The 21,460-nt window shown below is 41.5% G+C and overlaps 1 protein-coding gene and 1 long non-coding RNA gene across 2 annotated transcripts in view; one reads left to right on the top strand and one right to left on the bottom strand.

The window, feature by feature from the left end:
* Positions 1-11,174: 11,174 nt before the first annotated feature.
* NDUFB4 (NADH:ubiquinone oxidoreductase subunit B4) lies at positions 11,175-17,494 on the bottom strand. The gene is made up of 3 exons (XM_030857701.2): positions 17,267-17,494; positions 12,528-12,674; positions 11,175-11,308 (listed from the first exon to the last, which is right to left on the bottom strand). The coding sequence occupies exons 1-3, from the start codon at positions 17,444-17,446 to the stop codon at positions 11,246-11,248; spliced, it is 390 nt and encodes a 129-aa protein (XP_030713561.1). The 5' UTR covers positions 17,447-17,494; the 3' UTR covers positions 11,175-11,245.
* A 34-nt stretch (positions 17,495-17,528) lies between these two features.
* Positions 17,529-21,460, top strand: part of LOC115853983 (uncharacterized) — a 30,186-nt gene continuing 26,254 nt past the window's right edge. The window contains exon 1 of the long non-coding RNA XR_009563711.1: positions 17,529-17,636. This is a non-coding gene — a long non-coding RNA (uncharacterized lncRNA). The remainder of the gene's footprint in view (positions 17,637-21,460) is intronic.

Here is a 21,460-nt window from a genome sequence, read left to right as displayed (position 1 = left end):
TTTTAAAAAAAAGCCACCTCGTTTAAGGTTCCTCCAATGACAGGAGAGTTTTCTGCCAGGTACCCTTGGCATCTTTATATATTTTCGAGAGAATGCCACAGAAGCCACCCTTCCCTTTTTTCTTTTTGGGAGACTTCTCTCACAGCCTGGGCTACTGGCAATCGCTCTACACCAATGGTTCTCAGTAAGGGTGATTTTGTACCCCTCGCCCAAGACATCTGGCAAAGCCTAGAGACATTTTTTCGTTGTCACATCTGGGGAGGGTGCTACTGGCATCTATTAAGTAAAGGTTAGGGAAGTTGGCAAACATTCTACAATGCACAGGGCAAAGAATTATCCAGTACTGAATGTCAATAGTGCCGAGGTTGAAAAACCCTGCAGTGGTTTTTAACTTCAGCTATACATTGGAGCTCCTGGCAGCTTCTGAAACTCCAAGTGCCCAGGGTGTATCTCAGATCAACTAAATTAGAAATACTGGGAATGGAATCCAAGTGAGAATTTTTTTGAAACTCCTCTGGTAATTCCAATGCACAGGCAAGTGTGAGGACCACTGTTTTGGAAACTACCTTAAAATCAGTATCCAAAACATTCTGTTTCCAGCCCGAATCTGGGCTTCCTGGGGTCTACAGAAAGGAGGTGGAAAAAGTTCCCAATGTTTCATGGAATGAGATGGGATGGGGTGTGTAGTGAGCAATTACCCAGGAGGAGAAGCAGGCTACAAGGCAGTGGTGGGGTGGGCCACTGCCTTCCTTCAGAAAGCACAAGCTTTATTGCCCAGATGGGGCACAGAGAGAGTGCAGGGAGGACGAGAGGGAAGGTAAGAAACCTAATGCCCAGATGTAAACTATAAGTTAATAGTGCAGTTTCTGTGTTGTAGTTTCCCAGAGTGATGAAAGAGTTATCACTTCTGGGTTTGAAGGAAGTTCTATCCTTCTGGAAAGATATTTTACTACTAAAATGAAAAAAAGGTGGGGGGGCTTGAGAGCTGACATTTAAACTTCTTTGTTACATTTAGTAATTAGCTAGCCTTCAATTTAATATAATCAACTTTATATAATTGCATGACAAATCTGAAGTATGTCCAAAATGTATCCTTTTGTGAGTCAGTGTTGTACATAATTAAGAGGACAGATGCTAAAGCCAGACTGCCTGGGTTCCAATCCAGGCTCTACCACTTATTAGCTGTGTGACACTGAGTGAGTTATTAATTTTTCTGAGCCTCTATTTCCTCAGCTGTAAAATGTGGATAATGATAGTACCTACTTCATAAGGAATTCAGACTCTGGAATCCAGACTGTGCTTATAGCTGAATGAGTTTGAGCAAGTGACTTAACCTCTCTGAACCTCACCTTCCTCATTTGTAAGAAGGAAATGATTTATTTCACAAGGATTTGGTGGGGGTTAAATGAGAGCCTGCATTGAAAGCACCCACACTGCTTTTGGCACATAGTGAGCATAGGCAAATTTAGCTATTATTGTTGTTATAGTTTATTGTTGCTATGGTGACTCAGTGAATACTTATTAGTTCCTGCCTCAGAGAAGCTATTGTGTGACCTACTGTAGGATACACTGGAATGAGTAAGCCAAGGTCCTTGTCCCTAAATAACTAGCCTTTAGCTGAGGAGGAAGGCATGTACTCTTCTAATGCAATAAGTAACAGAAGCCCAAAGTGTGGAAAATTTAAAGTACATACTGCCTTCTTTTCGTTATCTTTTAGCTCTTAAAACAAGAAAACCATATTGAAGTTCAATTGAAGATTTCAACAGTGCATATTAATAGCTCAATTAAAGTGAAAGTTAAGACAGAATCTAAAATGGCTTTGATATAAGTAGTTCACCTATGACTAACTACAGAGCTTTTCCTGAGGAATCTTGCCTAATCATGTGGACCTTTGGACTCTAATTAGCCTACTCTAGGTTTTTTAAATCTAAAATTATATCAGAAGCTTTGACACAACTCACTACAGTACTATTAACAGTGATACCTCATAAAAAAAACAAGTGTATGCAATTCTATACAGTTCCTGGAATAGAAATTTAACAAATGGGGCAGTTTCACTCACTAATGAGCATTTACTGCCCTTATTTTATAAATAAAATTAAAATCTAAAGGACAGGTGTATTTTACAATACCGCTTCTCTTAATAAAAGGACATGGTATCAATTGAGTGCAGTCAACTGTAACTGAAAAATCTAACATTAGCTTAACAACTAGGACTTTATTTCAAAAAAGAAGTCTGAGGTTGGCAGGTCAGGACAAGGACAATGATAACACGAAGTTATCCTGGAACCAAGTTCATTCTGGTTTTCTGCTCTGCTATTCTTGGATATTGTCTTATCTTCATCTCACTTCCATGTTCTAGGTCAGGGGAAGGGAGGAAAGCAAAAGGGTGAAGGAACAGAAACATTTCTCCTTGGGAAATGTCTTTTACTGAGGGAAGGAAGCCCTCCCCAGTAGTTTTCTCTTACGTCTCATGTGCAGAACTGGGTCACATGTCCACCCTTAGACCAATCCCAGGTTCATTCCCTAGGTGTGGGGTCATGCCCACCCTCCCTGAGATAAAGGGACTTCCACCACCCTCCTGAACAAATCAGTGTTCTATTAGAAGAAAAAGGAGAGTGAGTATTGGTGGGCAACAACTACTGCCTGCCATGGATACATTCTTGTGGAAATTCAGCAAGAATAACATGGGAAATATTGGTTTTGAATCAAATATTTTCACTCTCACAGCCCCAAGAAGAGATAAATCTACTAATACTTGCTTCACACAGAAAATGCTCCAAACGTCTGCCTAGGTTCTCTCCAAATACATCCTTATTAAAATTGTTACCAACCTTCCCGGGTTGGTCCCCAACAAAAGTCCTTCTGCCAGTGTCGTTGGAGCTAATAGAACAAGACCAAGTTCAGTTCAGAAGCAAAGGAAAGCTTTACTCTTTGATCAAAGAATGGAGATGTGAGCTCGAGCCCTAGAGCACATGCTCTCTCTGGGACAGGCAACCGGAGGGGCTGTTTTATAGGGTTCTCATCTGCGGAGGGAGGGGCAGTGGAGTTCTTGAGGGTCATGCGCAGTTGTGCTGTTCACGGCACTTCAGGCCACAGCATCTCTTCACACAGCACATGGTCATCTTGAATTGAGGTGTCAGGCACAGCTGTTTTGCCCCAGGAACTCTAATCCGATGTGTTAGGTGCAAGGCCTCTGCACACAGGCCCCTATGGGCAAGTGAAACTAGACTAAGCACAAGAGAAGAGGTTTAGACCTTAAATTATCACCTAGATTCCATCTTATTTTTCCCAGGATCCCAGTGGTCTTTGCTGGTGACAAAATGGCTTTTCAAGTCTTCTTTTTATACAGGGTAAGGAGGTTGGCTGGCAGTTGTCTCAATTGTCCTGACAGTCTCATTTCTAATCACAAACAGGTGACACGGACAATCAGAGCAGTAGGACTTAATCAAAACCTAGAATACTGATCCTCAAATTAGCAGGGTTTCTTTCTTTTTTTCTTTTAATTTTAACTTTTTAAAATCTTATTTATTTATTTTGGTTGTGCCAGGTCTTAGTTGCGGCAGGCAGGCTCCTTAGTTGCAGCCGGCAGGCTCCTCAGATGTGGCTCACGGGATCCTTAGTTGTGGCACGTGAATTCTTAGCTGCAGCATGCCTGTGGGATCTAGTTCCCTGCATTGGGAGGTGGATTCTTAACCACTGCATCACCAGAGAAGTCCCTTTCTTTTCTTTTTTTTTTTTTTTTTAAATAGACTTTATTTTTTTAGAGCAGTTTTAGGTTCATGGCAAAATTGAGGGCAAGGTACAGAGATTTCCCAAATACCCTCTGCCTTCAGTCATGCATGGCCTCCCCCATTATCAATATCCCCCACCAGAGTGGTATATTTTTTACAACAGAGGAACCTACATTGACACACGAGTGTCACCAAAAACCCATAGTTTACATTAGGGTTCACTCTTGGCATTGTACATTCTGTGGGTTTGGACAAATATAATAACATGTATCTACCCTTACAGTGTCCTACAGAGTAGTTTCACTGTCCTAAAAATCCTCTGTCCTCTGTCTATTCATCCCTCCCTTGGTTGCTTCCAGGTTATGGCCATTATGAATTAAGCTGCTATAAACATCCATATGCAGGTTTCTGTGTAGGCATAAGTTTTCAACTCCTTTTGGTAACTACCAAGGAGTATGATTGCTGTATCATGTGGTAAAAGTATGTTTAGTTTTGCAGGAAACTGATACTGACAAACTGCCGAAGTGACTGTACCATTTTACATTCCCACCAGAAATGAATGAGAGTTCTTTATCAGGGTTCTTGAAGAATTGGACAAGTTGTTTCTCCTATTCAAACCTTTCCTATAGAGTTAGGCTGTGAGACTAGCAGATCTTTAAAGATACTTCCAGCTCTAACTATATACCTGTGAATGTGCTAGAAATGTGCACATGGGGGTCCCTGTTCTTAAAGGCAACATCTCTTAATCCCTCCAGGCTGGATTAGGTGTCCTTTCTCAGTATTGGGCTCCACACAACATCAGTCTTTATCACTTTCAAAGATATGCCCTCTGGAGTCAGCCTGCCCAGATTTAACTTCTTTCTCAGCCCTTATTAGCTAGAGGACTCGAGCAAATTATTTAACCTCTCAAAATTTTATGATGATGAGATATAAGATGATTTTAATGATGATTTTTAAGATATGTTGAGAGGTGTGTAAAGCCCTTACTTTAGCTTAGTGCCTGGAACACGAGTAAAAGCTTAATAAGCATTGACTGCTGTAATTGTTTTTCTCCATTGTGAGTTCCTCCAAGAAGAAGCTGTATCTTCAGATTAGTATCCTTAGTGCTTAGTAAATGACCGGGGCTCAGTCAAGTATTTGATCAACACAGAAGACGAGCAGGATGACACTAGCCAATGATGTAACCCTGGACGACTTGATCACGGCGAAAGATGACCTCTCTGGTGCCGACATCAAGGCAATCTGTACAGAAGCTGGCCTCATGGCCTTGAGAGAACGTAGAATGAAAGTAACAAATGAAGACTTCAAAAAGTCTAAAGAAAATGTTCTTTATGAAAAACAAGAAGGCACTCCTTAGGGGCTCTATCTCTAGTGGACCACAGTTGCCTTCCAGGAAAAGGTTGGAAGTGTCCCGACCCCTTGGAGGTGTGAGGTTGGGGAAGTTGCCTAGGAGTCCATGTTCCAGTTGATCTTCATTAGCACAGCATCCTGAGTATCTTTTGAGCATGATGTGTAGGATTCCCATCTGGCTCTCTTTGTATGTTGGTCACGTGCAGTGCTGTCTTCCCAATAAAGCGGCTCTTTCTCAAACTCCCCCCCCACACACACACAGAAGAGACCTGATGGCCAGTGTCCTACTAGAATTCAGTAGGACACAGGCTCCTTTGTCTCACTGGCTCCAGGAAACTAACCATCCCCAGTACCTGCAGACCAACAGCAGCTCATTTTCCTTGTGGCCTGCACTTGTCTCTCCTCCCAAACCCCCTTGATGGGAAAGAATTGCTTCTGTGCCACTCCTGCAGAGCATGATTTTGGAGGAGAAGCTGCCCATCCAGCTTCTAGTATATGGCACCGGGGTTATTGAAACCCTCCACCTCCATCTACCCTCACCCAAGCCACTCCATATAAAATAATAATAATACTCTTTGATGCCGTCTCTATCTCACATAAAGAATAAAACCCTCTTTAGAAAACTTTGTTTTTAATTGATGTGAAACATATAATGTAAGTAGAAAAAAGTGCTTAACTGTGCAAATGTAGTTTCAAGAAAAGTCCCCTCTCACATTTTCCTCCTACCCACAACAATTTTATATCAGACTGCAGTCCTTGAATCCCTCCTGTAATGATTTCTGGAGCAGCCTCAGCCAACTTGCCTCTCTCCCCCACCCCCAAGATTTTTCCAGAGCCTAATTATTAAATGAGATGAATGATTTAAATGCAATTGGTGATAAGAACTGACTTTAATCTGATAAGATGATACTCCTTGTGATTATGGGGGAAATGAATTTGAACTTTAGTGCAGGTTTGCTCCAGAATTCTCAGATGTTTCACCAGCCACCCATCTCCAGGGACATTCAGAGATCAGATGTCAGACTTTCAGCTTGACTTTAATCCTATAAATCCTGAAACTTGGCCATAAGATTGATGCTCACTGCACCTTCTTGGGATGATAAAGAGTCTCCAGGTAGATGACACTGTTCAGGCCACAGTGGTTATCAGCAGAAGGAGTCATCTCTAGCTCAGCTAGAGAAATGGCAGTAAACAAGGCAGCCAGAGAGGGAACTATCGGATGTATTACAGTCATCATTATAGGTACAAATAGGTCCTATAATAGAAACATGATAAAATTCTGTTTGTTCACACAAAGGTAGAAAGTGGCACTGGAAGCTTTGAAAATTCAGAATCTTTGAATGTTTTCATAGGATTATGTTTTTACTAATTTTAAAGTGCTGTTCATATTTTTAAATCACACATATTTGATCAAGACAGTTTCTTGTTCAGATCTCTAATCTCTTCAAATACCCCATTAACGATCCTGAAGACTGTAGAGATAATCAATACCCTGTATCTTCCCCAAAGTTACGAGAAGACTGTGCCAGGAGTGAGAAAGAAAAATAAACCAGGGACTGGACCCAGGGGATTTTGATCAGAGCATGAATAATCTTTTTCTCCAGGCAGGATCCATAATAAAGGATAAAAAGACATAGTCCTTAAACAAACCAGCCTGTTAGAGAAGGAATATTGTTCCAGAGAGAGGAAGGGATGTCATACAAGGAAAAGGAATTATTAAGAAGACTGGCTCCTCATGCATGTGCCTAAAGGGGAACTAACAGAGATAATATATTTAGACTTTCATAAAGTTTTTGACAAGTTCACATCTAAATGAGTCATCCTGGGATCGGCAGGGGCTGCTTTGTCCTGCACTGAGAGCTGTCTCAAAAATTGAAAATAATTTCTGGCCTGAAGTCTTACAACAGCCTGGTTACTAGTCATCCTCCAGCCTCTCCTACCCCAACATGTTCCTCCAGGATCCAGAAGGATATTCCAGGAGTGCAAATTCAATAAGGTTACTCCTGCTTAACACCTTCAAAGCTCCCATTGTCATCAGGTTGAAGTCTAAATTCCTTACCTGTGATAAAGGCTTTATGATCTGGTTCCTGGTTACCTTCCTCAGTATATAACTATCATTTTTTGGATGCTCAACATTTGAACCACTTTATGTTTGGGAATTCCTTACCTGCTTTAAAGCTGAACATACTACATGTTTGCTTTTTCAGTCTCCCTTGCAGCCAGAACTCAGGCACATAACCGGGGCTCAGCCAGTCCCTGGGTTCAGCCAATCAGATGCCCTGGACTTAGGAGCAAGTGATGGGAAGATACAGTGGCCATGAGGAACTCTTTCCAGCGGCTGTACTTGTAACAAACTTGAGTTCTTGGGCCAACAGAAGCAGATTACTGTGGGCTTCTGTGCCCAGTGCCCCTAGCAGAATCAGTCAGACAAATGGCAGCACTGAGTGCTCAGATGAGTGTAACTGGTGTTCTCACCAGATCACTTCTGAGTGTGATCTGGGGCACTGTTCATGGTGATAAAAAATCTTTTGAAATTGATTAAACTCTTAAGGACACATTGCTCAATAATTCTCTATGTTAAAAAAGTGTGTGTTTAAAAAATTCTGCCTATGCCTCTCTGGGTATTGCCTTCGTTCAAAGTTTAGACACAAAAGATATATTGTAAATGTTTTTCCTGTTACTGAGGTGTACTAAAACAACTCTTGAGGAAAGAAGATTGGTATAATCAAGGATTACTATCTTTTTTTTTAATTTATTTTATTTTTGGCTGTGTTGGGTCTCCGTTGCTGCGTGGGCTTTCTCCAGTTGCGGCAAGCGGGGGCTACTCTTCATTGCGGTGCGCGGGCTTCTCATTGCGGTGGCTTGTTGAGGAGTGTGGGCACTATGCACGTGGGCTGCAGTACTTGCAGCATGCGGGCTCAGTTGTTGTGGCACACGGGCTTAGTTGCTCCGCGGCATGTGGGATCTTCCCGGACCAGGGCTTAAACCCGTGTCCCCTGCATTGCAGGCAGATTAACCACTGCGCCACCAGGGAAGCCCAAGGATTAATATCTTTAATTTACCTTAAGGCTTAAAATCATTAAGAAAAAAAGACGTTTTACATCAGAAAAATTGGGCAGTGGATTTGAGCAAGTAAATAACAAAATAAACATAAATGGACAAAAATATATGAAAAAAGTTATCCTTCAATAATAAATGAAATGCATATTAAAACATTTTCATTAATTAGGTTTAAAAATAATAATAGGGGCTTCCCTGGTGGCGCAGTGGTTAAGAATCTGCCTGACAATGCAGGGGATACGGGTTCCAGCCCTGGTCCAGGAAGATCCCACAAGCCGTGGAGCAACTAAGCCCGTGTGCCACAACTACTGAGCCTGCGCTCTAGAGCCCGTGAGCCACAACTACTGAAACCTGCACGCCTAGAGCCCATCTCTGCAACAACAGAAGCCATGCAATGAGAAGCCCGTGCACCGCAACGAAGAGTAGCCCCCACTCACCGCACCTAAAGCCCACGTGCAGCAATGAAGACCTGATGCAGCCAAAAAAAATAATAACAGTAAACACTCACTGAGGCCTGAATGTATGTCACTAAATATTTTATAAGTAATAACTCATTAAACAATGAGTTTAATAACAATGTAAGTAGTACAATGTAACTAGTTTATCCATTTTAAAGATAAGGAAACAGAATTTAAATACATTCCAGGACACTTCACCAGTAAGTAGCAGAGCAGGGATATAAAGGTAAGGAGGGGTGGGACTGAAAGTTCCAACTTTCTAATCACATGGTTGGTTCTCCAGGCAGCCAGCCCCCATCCTTAGGTGTGGCCCAAAACTCACCTCATTAATATAACAAAAGATACCTTTATCTGTTTCATCACTTAGGAAATCCCAAGCATTTTAGAAGCTTTGTGCCAGAAACAAAGACTGAATATATATTTATTATAAATCATAGTATAACAGGATTTCACTTTAATTTGAAGTTATAACTATCTCCTGGCCATTTGTACCTGGGAAACAGCAATAAGAAAAAAAAAAAAAAAGGTTTTCACACTGGCAGCACTAAGTGACCTTGATTAAAAGGAGCTAGGGTTGCTGCTACACAACGGGGGCAGAAAGGGATATGCCTGGCACCGGGGGCAGAAAGGGATATGCCTGGCACCGAGGGGATTCACTGCCTTATCTTGGAGCTTTCATGTCCAGTGATAACTGTAAACAGGCAGTTGCTGCAACAAAGGCCTGATGATGCTAGAGTAACTAAGGTTCTGGCCTTTGGAAATGAAGGTCCTGGTGACTCAGGCAAGCAACCTAGATCTGCAAAAGTTATGGCCAAGAGAAGGGAAATCTACAGCATGGTGTGGGTAGATGAAGATTATCAGCTAGGGCCTCAGACCAGTCACAACTGTGTAGACTGTAGCTTGTTCCACTAACTCTCCGGTTAAGACTGTACCTGACTACCACCCTGAATGATACACTGCAGATTAGATTCAATGTGTGCACAGATCCAAGCAGTACATGGAGTGGATGAGGAAATAGTATACCTCTTGTGCGTGCCTCACTTCCCCTTGGCCCATCTTTTTACTCCAGTTGCTGCTGCAGCTCTCATTTGCCTGCAGGTGTGACCTGACAATACTTCACCTCAGCTGCACAGCACACCACCCGCTTTCTGCCCTATGCTTCCTCCTCCATGAGATGCCAGTAAGAACCCAGTCAGCCAGTCTGAGCCATGCCCATACCTGGGAGTACAAGGGAATTAACTGCATGAGATAACTCTGGACCAAGAGGGAGAAAAGCTAGTACGTAAATATTCACTTTTTCCGTGTCTGGGGGTAAAATTCTGTGTCCATTCCACAGAGCTCCTCAGAAGGCCCCTATAAGAATTAAGCCCATTACCCCCAGAGGCAACGGGCCAAGAGCACCGTTTGGGCTCTGAAGATCACAGGGGCTGACAGAGTGAAATAGGAGCCCAAAAGGGCAAGGTGTGTTGGCTATGGCTAGATTGGGGGCCGCGGTTGGGTGAGAAGACAGGGAGGGGGGAGGCCGTGCTGAAGAACACAGGTAAAATGGTATAGAGCATTGGGTTTTCCCTCAACCTGTTTCACTCTGAGCAGTCTCCCACCTGTTCTTTCAGATCACTTCCTAACATAAACTATCTACATACAAGCTTTTCTCTCAGGCTCTGCATTTTGGGGTACTCCAGGCTCATACAAGGATCAAATGAGACAATAGTTGTGAATATGCTCTGAAAGTTAAAAGCAATATACTCATGTAAGCCAGGCCCACAGAGCATGCTGTTCTTCCTATAGCACTGGATTTTACTTTGTCTTCATAGATGAAATTGTCACCCTACTGTTTCAAGACTAAACTACAAAGCATGGGGCAGCTTTTATTGAGCAATACTGTTACTTCATTTTCATCTTTATGACCTTATGAGGTAGTAGGCATTACTATCTCCAGGCCATAGATGATGAGAGGGGGGCCTGGTATTCCAACTGCTAAACTCAAGCTAAGATTCTAGCCCAGATCTGACCTGCAAAGCCCATGCTCTATACCATTTTATCTGTTCTTCAGCATGGCCTTCCCCCTCCCTGTCTTCTCACCCAACAGCGGCCCCCAATCTAGCCATAGCCAACACACCTTGCCCTTTTGGGCTCCTATTTGCTCTGTCAGCCCCTGTGGTCTTCAGAGCCTAAATCAAATGCCATCTCCCTAGACAGAACTGCTTCTTCATCAGCTTGCCAACATCACTTTCCTGAATCGCTATCTTTTTTTTTTAAACCACAAGGTTGTAACTGTTCTGCTGAATTTACCACTGGGGCTGGAGCCAGATGACAGCTTAGGTTTTAAGTAGTACCAGATACATAATAAGCACTTAAATAATAACTGTTGAATGAACAGTTGTCAGAGTGTGTACTCATTAAGCACAGGGCCTAAGTTGTCCTGTTGATCACTATATTCTCAGCACAATAGCACAATGCCTGGCTCATAGTAGACACTCATTTGCTGAATGACTGAATGAATGAACATGAATCTGTTTCTTCATTAAACTGTGAACTCTTACAAAGTAGGGATTCTACAATGTCCAGCAAATGTTTGTTGAATCTTTTTAATGATTAATAGATTCATTTAAACAAAAGTACATATAGTCATCATTGCCAGACTTAATATGAGATGTTAAATGTTCGATCCAATTTTCCTTCCCGGATAAGTTTTTCTTTCCTATCCTGTATAGACAGAAAAGAAAAAAGTACATTAAAAACAATGCATTCTGGCACAATTCATGGTATAGCTCTAAAAACCAGAAATGAAACACTCCCAGCCTAATTACAATCCCCTATTGTCTAAAGCCTACAGAGTATGAGTGAGGAAGTAATAATCTGAAGAAATAAAGGGACAATAAGAAAACACTCCTATTGAAAAACACCTAAATTTTAGTAAGTAGAATTATATTACCCCACTAAATAGCATACACTGAAAGCAAAATGTAAATACCTTCTAGGTAAGTGTGGCCTACCTTTCTGTTAAGCAATAATTTATCAGATAATCAAAATATATACACTCCAGGAGAGTGGACTGGCCAGTTTAAAGCAGTGCTACACGGGTGGGCTCCAGTGTAGATGGGAACATGAGGCCTGGGGGCTGGGGTTGGGGACCTAGTATCAGAGTGGTCTAGTGTCAAAGATTAGCTTGGCTTTCTGTGCAGTCACATACCCAGGCCTCTGATGGCAGTGAGCCCCACCACAGGCTGCTTTGGCTTTTCTGTTGTTGGAGTATTAACATATTTTAACATTAATTCACAAAATGTGACCAACAAAACTGGAATTCATGCAGACAGGGAGCATACTAAGTGATATATGTATTCTGCTAATACTTAACCCAATAAACATCTCTTTTAAAAGCAAACAAAATAAATATAAAAATTTGCAAAGATAACATCTAAAGATTAATCAGAATAGAAAAGTTTAACTTCTGTACATCCAATGAGAAAAAAGAAATTAACTTTTTAAGTTATTTCTATATTCTCTTGCTTAATATACATAATATAATTTCCTTACCTAATCTAAAACACACCAGGAAAACAAAAGTAAATAAATAAAACACATCAGGAAAACTCTTTCATGAGCTAAGTTCAAGTCTTAGATATTTAAAGTGACCAATTCATTATTTTAAATTCTAGAGTAGCCATTAAATTAAATTTGAAAGACCCAGAGACAATCGTAGTTTATAAGAAAGTATATTTCTATATGAGTTGAAACAATAAAGCAATAAAACTAAACATATAATTGAAACTTCCTGTTTTAACTCAGTTGGAAAGGAATAAAGATAAAAGAGGAACTGAAGGAAGAGTAGAAAGACAAGATGGGAATTATCAAGAGAGAGAGCTGCAGCCAGCACAGAGGGAACCTATCACACAGATACCAAACACAAGGTCCTAATACTTACTCTGTCGGTTTTGAAAACATAATACCAGAAGAGGAGGGGCCCAATTCCAAACAGAGCTCCTAAAAGTGAGGTCTTGGGAGTGGGTCTGAAATTGGGATAGACATTTGCTGATCTTGCATAGGTCCAACGAATCAAGGCAGGATCTTCCTAAAATGAATGAAAACAAAAGATACAGGAAATTAAGTTCTACACTAAGAAACAATCTCATCAGGACTTTTGTGGAGAAGCACAAGAGATGCCCTTTGTTCTCTTCTACAGTTAAGGGTATACCCCGAATATTCCTAAATAGCTTCAAAGAAGATCTTTCATTTCCAGTATTTGTTGAATAATTCTCTGATGATCCTGTTCAGAATTTAAAAGACTCATCCTTCAGCTTCCTATTTATTTAAGATTTAAGAATCCTAATCATTTTAAGCTGTCAGAGAAGGCACTTTTTTTAAAATCATTTTTTTCTATTCTTTTCTGGATTGTTTTTGGCGTCACTGTCTTTCTTGAAGTATGACAAACAGAACCACACAGTATTTCCAATGAGGACAAACAGATTTCATATGCTCTATCATACTGTGAACTTTGTTTCCAGGACCTTTTCTAATGCTATGCCCACACTGGTCTCTCCAGGCTACAACTAAACTGCAGGAAGAGGAAGACAGAAGTAGGCTAACTCTGAACTTTACATTTTTTAGGCTGACTTGGCTGGTATTTTAAGAGCAAAATTATTACATTTCACATTATTAAAATAGTTTTTTGAAAGGACAAAGTTGTTAAAGAAAAATAATCAGATTGTCTTGGTTAAGAAAAAAGTAACTGTCAATTTTAATATATTTATACTAGAATAACTATGTAAAAATAGCAAATCTACCCCAAATACGTAATTAAATTTAATTAGCTAAATACCCTAATGATTTTACAAAATTATTTGCTCCAGTTAACTGATAGATAAAAATAAGCAAATGAAATCAGCTTTAAAACTTTAATACTAAGCTGTGAGGAGAACATTCAAGGTTTTAACCAACGCCAAGAAGTCATGATTGGTAGGACATAAATAATTAAACTGGATCTTTCACAGTAACATTTTAAATCAAACTGTTTGTCAAACTCTTTGCAGAGACAGTAAAGAAGGTGAAGACACAAGATACAGGTTCAAGGGGACATTTGAGCTCTATACCTGAAAGGATAAATACATCTATCTATTCTTGTATCTATCCCTTCCTGCTATTAATGCATTTGAATGACTCATGCCAGAATTCTCTACCAGTCACCTCTCTACACCTAATATCTGCCAGATCTGTCTTCCAGAAACAGACATTTCATTTCATAAAAATACCAACAGCTCCATGACCATAGTTCATTGAACTAGGTACTGTTGTTGAAAGAGGTTCCAAAACACCTGCCGTGGGAGACAGTTCTCCTTCCTTGACACCACTCCACATCCAAAGGACTATCAGCAGCATGTGATATGGTGAACACCACTTTTTTTTTTAATTTATTTATTTTATTTTTTTATTTTTGGCTGCGCTGGGTCTTTGTTGCTGCACGCGGCACGGGCTTTCTCTAGTTGCGGCGGGCGGGGGCCACTCTTGGTTACAGTGTGTGGGCTTCTCATTGTGGTGGTTTCTCTTGTTGCAGAGCATGGGCTCTAGGCGCGTGGGCCTCAGTAGTTACGGCGCATGGGCTCAGTAGTTGTGGTGCACGGGCTTAGTTGCTCCGCGTCATGTGGGATCTTCCCAGACCAGGGCTCGAACCTGTGTCCCCTGCGTTGGCAGGCAGGTTCTCAACCACTGCGCCACCAGCGAAGCTTATGAACACCACTTCTTGAAATCATTTCTTCACTTAGCTTCAAGGGCACACACCAGCTTGGCTTTCCTCCTAACTCTCTGGCCATTCCCTCTTAGTCTCTTTGGCTCTCTTCCTCCTTATCTCCCCAGTCTCTTAATATAGGACCTCAGACCTTGTGGGTCTTTCCTATCTACATTCACTCCCTTGATAATCTCTAGTCACATGGTTTTAAATATCCACCTATAGGCTGATGACTCCCCAAAACTATGCCTCCAGCCCTAGACCTGTACCCTGAACTGCAGACATAATATCCCACTCCCTGCTCAATGCTGACATATTGTCTAATTGGCAAATGTGATGCCAAACATGATGTATCCCAAACTGATTTGCCAATATGCCATTCCACCTTCATCCCTGATCCTTTCACACTCTTCCCTATCTTGGTAAAAGGCAACTTCATTCTTCACTTCAGTCAAAAACCTTGGAGTTATCCTTGAGTCCTCTCTTTCTCTTACACCACATATCCAATCTGCCAGCTAACCTGATTGGCTCTACTTTCAATACATAACCAGAACGGACCACTTCTTACCAACTCCACTGTCACCAACCTTGTAGCCACCATCAACTAAGAAATTAGATTACTGCAAAAGGCTCCTAACTAGTCTCCCTGCTCCTGCTTTTGCTCCCCCATAGTCTCTTTTCTACTAAGCAGCCAGAGATGTTGTTAAAATGTAAGTCCTGGGCTTCCCTGGTGGCACAGTGGTTGAGAGTCTGCCTGCCGATGCAGGGGACATGGGTTCATGCCCCGGTCTGGGAAGATCCCACATGCCGCGGAGCGGCTGGGCCCGTGAGCCATGGCTGCTGAGCCTGTGCGTCCGGAGCCTGTGCTCCACAACGGGAGAGGCCACAACAGTGAGAGGCCCGCGTATCGCAAAAAAAAAAAAAAAAAAAAAGTAAGTCCTGATTATGGGACACCCGACTCAGAAAAGTTCTTTCAATGGCCTATGAGGCTTGGTGTGATCTAGTCCCAGGTAACTTTCCCATCTCATCTCTTCCTACTCTGCTCTCACCTTTCTCCATGTTAGTCACAATGGTCTCTTCAGTATTTTGGGGATTAACCAGGCACACTCCTGTCGAAGGACCCTCGTATTTGCTGTCCCCGCTGACTAAAATGCTACTTTCCCAGAGAGCTGAATGGCTAGCTCCCTCCCCTCACTTCTCTGAGATCTTCAATGTCACCTTCCAAGTGAGGCCTTTCCCTGTGCCTTTCTAAAACTGCAGTTGCTTTCCCTCTCTACTACATACACACACTCCTAATCCCCTTCCTTGCTTTATTTTTCTTCTTATCACTTCCCATTACTTAACATACTAAATGATTTAATTTTTTAACTTATTACTTGTCTTCCCTCTGGAAAGAAAGCTTTATGAGGACAGGAGTCTTTGCCTGTTTTCTTCTCCACTGTTACTGCAGTATCTAAAAGAGGACCCTGAACAATTATTTATTCACTAAATCAATCATTCTTAGACATTAGGCAAAGAATTTCCATGTATTGCTCAATATATAATTGTCAGGCCCTCATTTACTTAACAGAACCACCAGTGAGGCTGGTGTAAAACCTCTTTTACACAGCAAAACTATAACTGCCCTGGGTCACAGAACTGGAAAAAAGAAAATCTGGAGTTTAAACCTCAGCTCTGTCTGACTCAAAGTCTCTCTCTGTCTTTTTTTTTTTTTTTACTACATCTTACTATCTAGCACATCAAACCCAATCGTGTGAGTATGTATACAATCAATGTCTCTGTCCTCACCTTCTCCCAAGTAAATGAGGTTCTGGCTGAAGACAATATAGCCAAATGGTTAAGAGATGCTTTGGGTTATACAGACTACGGTTCAAATTCTGCTCTATCACTTGCTAACGTATATCTCTCTATGACATACTTGTCCTTCCCATGTAGTCTTTCTCATCTGTAAAATGGGGATAGTAATAGAGCTTAACTCTTTGAATAGCTGTGATATTTGAATATCATTCAGAAAGAGTTTCAATAGTGCCTGGCACACTGTAAGTTTCTTTCAATTCTCACAACTTCCTAACATTCCTACAGAACACCAATGCAACTGTTGGGAAAAGTCTTTTTTCTTTTTTAATCTAAAAGCACACTTCTTAAATAATAATAGCTATCAGTTTACTGTGCATGTATTATGTGCCGGGAATGTTACACAGACTATCTCATTTAACCTCACAACGATTCTATAAAGAATGTACTACCATTTCCATATATGAAAATTAGAAAACTAAGGTCCAGAAGGCTTAGGAATATTGCACAAAGTCATATAGTTTGCTAGTACATAGTGCCTTGGCGTTTGACTCCAAAGCCCAAAGCTTCAGCAAGCTGTAGGGTGTTTGGGTCTTTAAAAGATATAAACCGAAAAATCACTATATTCCCTTCAGAAGAGAGCAGTATTGCTATAAATGTGAACTGAAAAGTGGAAAACATCTTTAAAAAAAATACACACACACCCCATATTTCCTGAACACTCATCACAAGCCAGGCACTGTGCTGGCCGGTCACGTGCCTCATCTCATTTAATCCTCCTAACAGCCTCATAAGATAGGAAGTACTATATTATCCCCATTTTTCAGACAGGAAAACCGAGGCTAAGCAACAGAGTTGAACAACTTTTTCAAAATCACTCAGGCGGGAAATGATCAAGCCAAGACTCAAACCCAGCATGGTGTGAATCCAGAACCCGTCCTCTTGACCACCGAGCTCTCTACCCAAGGTCAAAGGGCTGATGAACTGGCCTGCTCTCTAGGCCTGGAAGAGGATCCGTGTCTAAAATACTCTTCGGGAACGGTGACCGCTCCGCGGCGTGATTCCCCTTGTCAGGTCTGAGCTGCCCAGCCCGACGGGACCGTCCCGACTCTGGCCCCTCGATTCCCACCCGCTGGCCCCTCACTCACGATGACCCCATGACGGCTGGGGTCGTTGTACTGAAGCAGGTACTCCCGTTTAAGCCGGGATCTTATGGCCAAACGCTCGGCTTGTGCCTTCCGAGTTTCCGGAGATATGTCGTATTCAGCTGGGTCGAGGGTAGTGGGCAGGGTCGCCAGGCGCGACGTCTTGTGCTCGGGGAACGACATCTTGGCGACCCGGCGCACAACTGCGCCTGCGCGATCCGAGGCCCGCCCTCTTCGGTCTGACCTTCGTCCTAAGGCAGTGCGCCTGCGCGTTAGCCAGAGGTTGAAGATGGAGTTTAGTAAGAAGTTCAGCCTCTTTCCTCAACCTTCCTCACGGTCCTGGCCCCCTAGTGGCGACCTGCGCAGGCTCAAGGTACTTTCCTCGCCTTCCCCCACCCCCCTCCTTCCCCTACCCGCCTCCAAATCTAACGCTTGTTGCTCCTTCCTAGCAGCGTTATCTCTACTGAAATACAGAGCTTATTATGTGAAGTTGAGCAGGCAGAGACTGAAAATGGGATTGACTGTGGAATTCTGATTCAGTGTGGGTTCATCTCTGCGACTTGTGACATGTCACTTAACTTCTCGGAGTTTCCTCTTCCTTATCCCGGAGATAATGACCCCTATTCTATCCACGTAGCAAAACTGTTGTGAGGATTAAAATAAATAATTAATAGATGCCAACATACTTTGCAAGGCACAATTTCTCTTCCAAGAAAAAGAAAATTAGCTTTTCTGTGCGTTACCATATTAGATCCATACAACATAAGCAGAAGAGTATTTTTCATTGGCGTGAAATAATGTTTAATAGGAGAATGATGTTAGAAGTGTTCCCTGCCTGACTATAGGTCAGAAAAAAATGGTATTGTATAAACCTCGCAAAGAAACAATATCTTAGTTAAAATACTAAAACCTCTTATGTAAAATCCCTAGCACTCTTCAGGTGCTAAGAATAAAAAACATCCTTAGAGATATGAAAATAAGCATAAGGGCACTGTGTCTTGCTGTGAAAGATAATTTTGGGAAACAAGGAGTGTAACCTAAAAGGAAACCTTCTCCACCCCTACTGTCCTTCTCCTTTCCCCACTATCACCACAGAAAAAGGGCAACTTCAAATTGTATGGCAGGGTCTTTGGGTACCAGTCAGACGCTCCTTAGGGGAAAACATGTAAACAGTATTTCCATAACTCAGACAGGGAATGCTGGATCAGCTTGGGTGAAGCGTCTGGGGACATGTAGGTATGTTGGGAAATGGTTACTAGGCAGAGAAGGGACCTAGAAAGTGTTAGCGCTTGAAGTGATGAGGAGCAGCACTACTGTCAAATTTACTGAACATTTTAATACTGTTTTAAAATATTTATTAAGCACTCGCCGCATGAAGCACACTGCACACTAGTCAGTCAATCTTCCAGGCTCAGTGCAAGAAACAACAGAAGAAATGAAGGACAAGATGTTTGTCTCTGAGAAGCTGACAATCAGGCAGTACAGAAAGAACAGACAGAATATGATAATATTTGCAAAGCAGTTTAATGATCAAATGAATATAGTAGCAAAGTGGGCTCAGGAGAATGCAGGCTGAGGGAATATAGAAAAAAGAAACTTGAGACAAATCACTCACACTCCATTTTAAAGGAGTGGGGGGGAGAAGTTCTGTTTTTTTCTGAGGTGTTTAAACATATTAAGAAAATAAAATGAAAAGCAGGAGCAAGTTGAAAATTCTAAAGACTACTTTGATAGTTTCAAAAACCTTTTGTTAATAGATTAGACACTGATCAAGGAAGAAGGGCATGTTAAAAAAGAAAAGAAAAGAAAAACGAAAGGAGTACATTGAGTACAAGCCAACCGACAAAGTTAAAAAAAAAGAGACTTTTTAAGTTTAAGAGAGGGAGAGAGAGAGACAGAGAGAAGAAACTTCATCATTTCGTTTTGGATGAGTTAAGGGGATTATCTCCACATTTGCTTTTTTTTTTTAATGAGGTCATTTATTCATTTATTTATTTATTTTTGGCCGCGTTGAGTCTTTGTTGCTGTGCACGAAGGTTTTTGTCCGGTTTCGCGGCGAGTGGGGTCTACTCTTTGTTGTGGTGCGTTGGCTTCTCACTGTGGTGGCTTCTCTTGTTGCAGAGCGTGGGCTCTAGGCACGCGGGTCTCAGTAGTTGTGGCACGTGGGCTCAGTAGTTGTGGCTCATGGGCTCTAGAGCACAGGCTCAGTAGTTGTGGCTCGCGGGCTTAGTTGCTCCACGGCACATGGGATCTTCCCTGACCACGGCTCGAACCCGTGTCCCCTGCGTTGGCATGCGGACTCTTAACCACTGCGCCACCAGGGAAGTTCCTGCACATTTGCTTAATTATCATAAGGATCCCTTCAGATAACTGTTAAAAATATGAAGTCCTAGGTTTTGTTCTGCTCTTGTAGTTTCAGAACTGGTCTTCAGGGAAACCCAGGAGTCAGTATTTTTTACAATTTCTTGAAGGGATTCTTACAATATTGCATGTTTGGGGAACATAGAGATGAATATAAGAGGTCTTCCTTTTCCCAGAAAAGGCCATCTTAGAATGAATCTATTTAAGATGGAGACCTAGATTCTATAGTGAAAGAAAAAGACTTGATTGGGACTTTAGCTTGAAACGGTGCAACCAATTATGAAAATGAACTTATCTTGTATTTAATACATTTTAGGTCACAATTACAACTGTGTGCTAATTCTGATAAATCAGGTGTTAATTTGTGGGGACATTATTTTTATGTAGCTCATTATGCTTCACTACATTTGATTTTTTGCAGCAGGGTTATATTTGCAAAAGTGCTGGAGGGCTTTGTCCTTTGAAACCAGATTATTTCCTTCTGAAGCACTGATGTTATCATCATTCTTATTCATTTTTCTCTTTTTCATTTGTTACCTGGTCCAGCTGTAAGATCCTCCTGTATTAGTAACTTTGCATGTGGCTCTAGCAGTTCACCAACATCACTTTCATCAATTTCATGAAATTCCACATCTTTTGCAAGATTTGCAATAGATTTCTATTGCATTCGAGAACTGGATATTTCCAAATGGATGACCAAGACTTTGATGGGGTGAATGTAGGCACTAGAGTTAGCAGATGGAATAATTTCAGTGAGCAGCAGTTTCACAGGTGGTCATATCATCAATGTATATTTCATGTTTTGAAGATTTTTACTTCTCTAAGAAATCTCCTAATAGAATTTATGAGAATTTATTGGATTACAGGGACTAAATACATGTATCTGTACTTGGTCGGAAGAGGGGGAATGAAGTGGTGAAGTGTAGAAGGAGAGAAGTGCATATATGCAGGGGTGGTTAAGCTATATAAATGGGGCAGGGTTTCAGGGAACAGAAGACGGACAGGTGAATACAGAAACTGTAAGAAGCAGATAAGTTCCAGCTTGCAACAATATGAAGAACATTCCTTCTCTTAATTGAGTAGGATCATATGTATATTTGGGAATAAACTCTTCACTTTGGGTTGAAAATAAACCCAATGCCCAGAGATTTAATTAATCAGTGATTAACAGCATTTGACATTTAGTGAGTATTCTCTATTACTATTATTTTTTAAAATCTTGTCCTAACATTGAATGTTAGCAAAGGATATACTCTCAAGCTAATGAAAGGTCCCCTCTTTACAGGAGCCCTCTCCACTACCCTGGTAAGGACCCTAAAAATGTGTTCGCATGGTCATTCTGTTTTTGTAAAATTAGAAAATGTAAGCTATTTGAATCACAATTGCCTAAGACTGCTGTGTCTCTCCTCTCTGACTTCCCCCTTCTATCATATTTTTCTCCTGTTGGGTGGTATTGCGGTGGCCTTAGATATTTGGGGGACCTTACCAACAAAAATTGGGGTTTAGTAAGATATATTTATTTGATTCACATCTATGCCAGGTGGAGTTAAGTTATTGCTAGCCATCCAGGTACAGGATGGCTTCCAGGGATACTGCCATCACCTAGTGTGCCATGAAGGTTCAGGATCAGAGTTTGTACTGTGATATAAACTTGTCCTGTGAAGCCTGGCCCTGGAAATAATGAGGGTAGAGGAAGAGAACAAGGTTTGAAATAAACAGAACTAGAAGCTAATTTGTAGAATGTTCTTCTAGTCATCATTGAATCTTTTTTTCTCAAAGATTTTTTTCTCCCCTCCTTCTCCCCCAAATTATATAAACTTCAAATCCCATCAAACC

The sequence above is a fragment of the Globicephala melas genome, chromosome 4 (assembly GCF_963455315.2).
Source record: "Globicephala melas chromosome 4, mGloMel1.2, whole genome shotgun sequence".
NCBI lineage: Eukaryota > Metazoa > Chordata > Mammalia > Artiodactyla > Delphinidae > Globicephala > Globicephala melas.
This window is presented reverse-complemented; position numbering and strand designations above follow the sequence as displayed.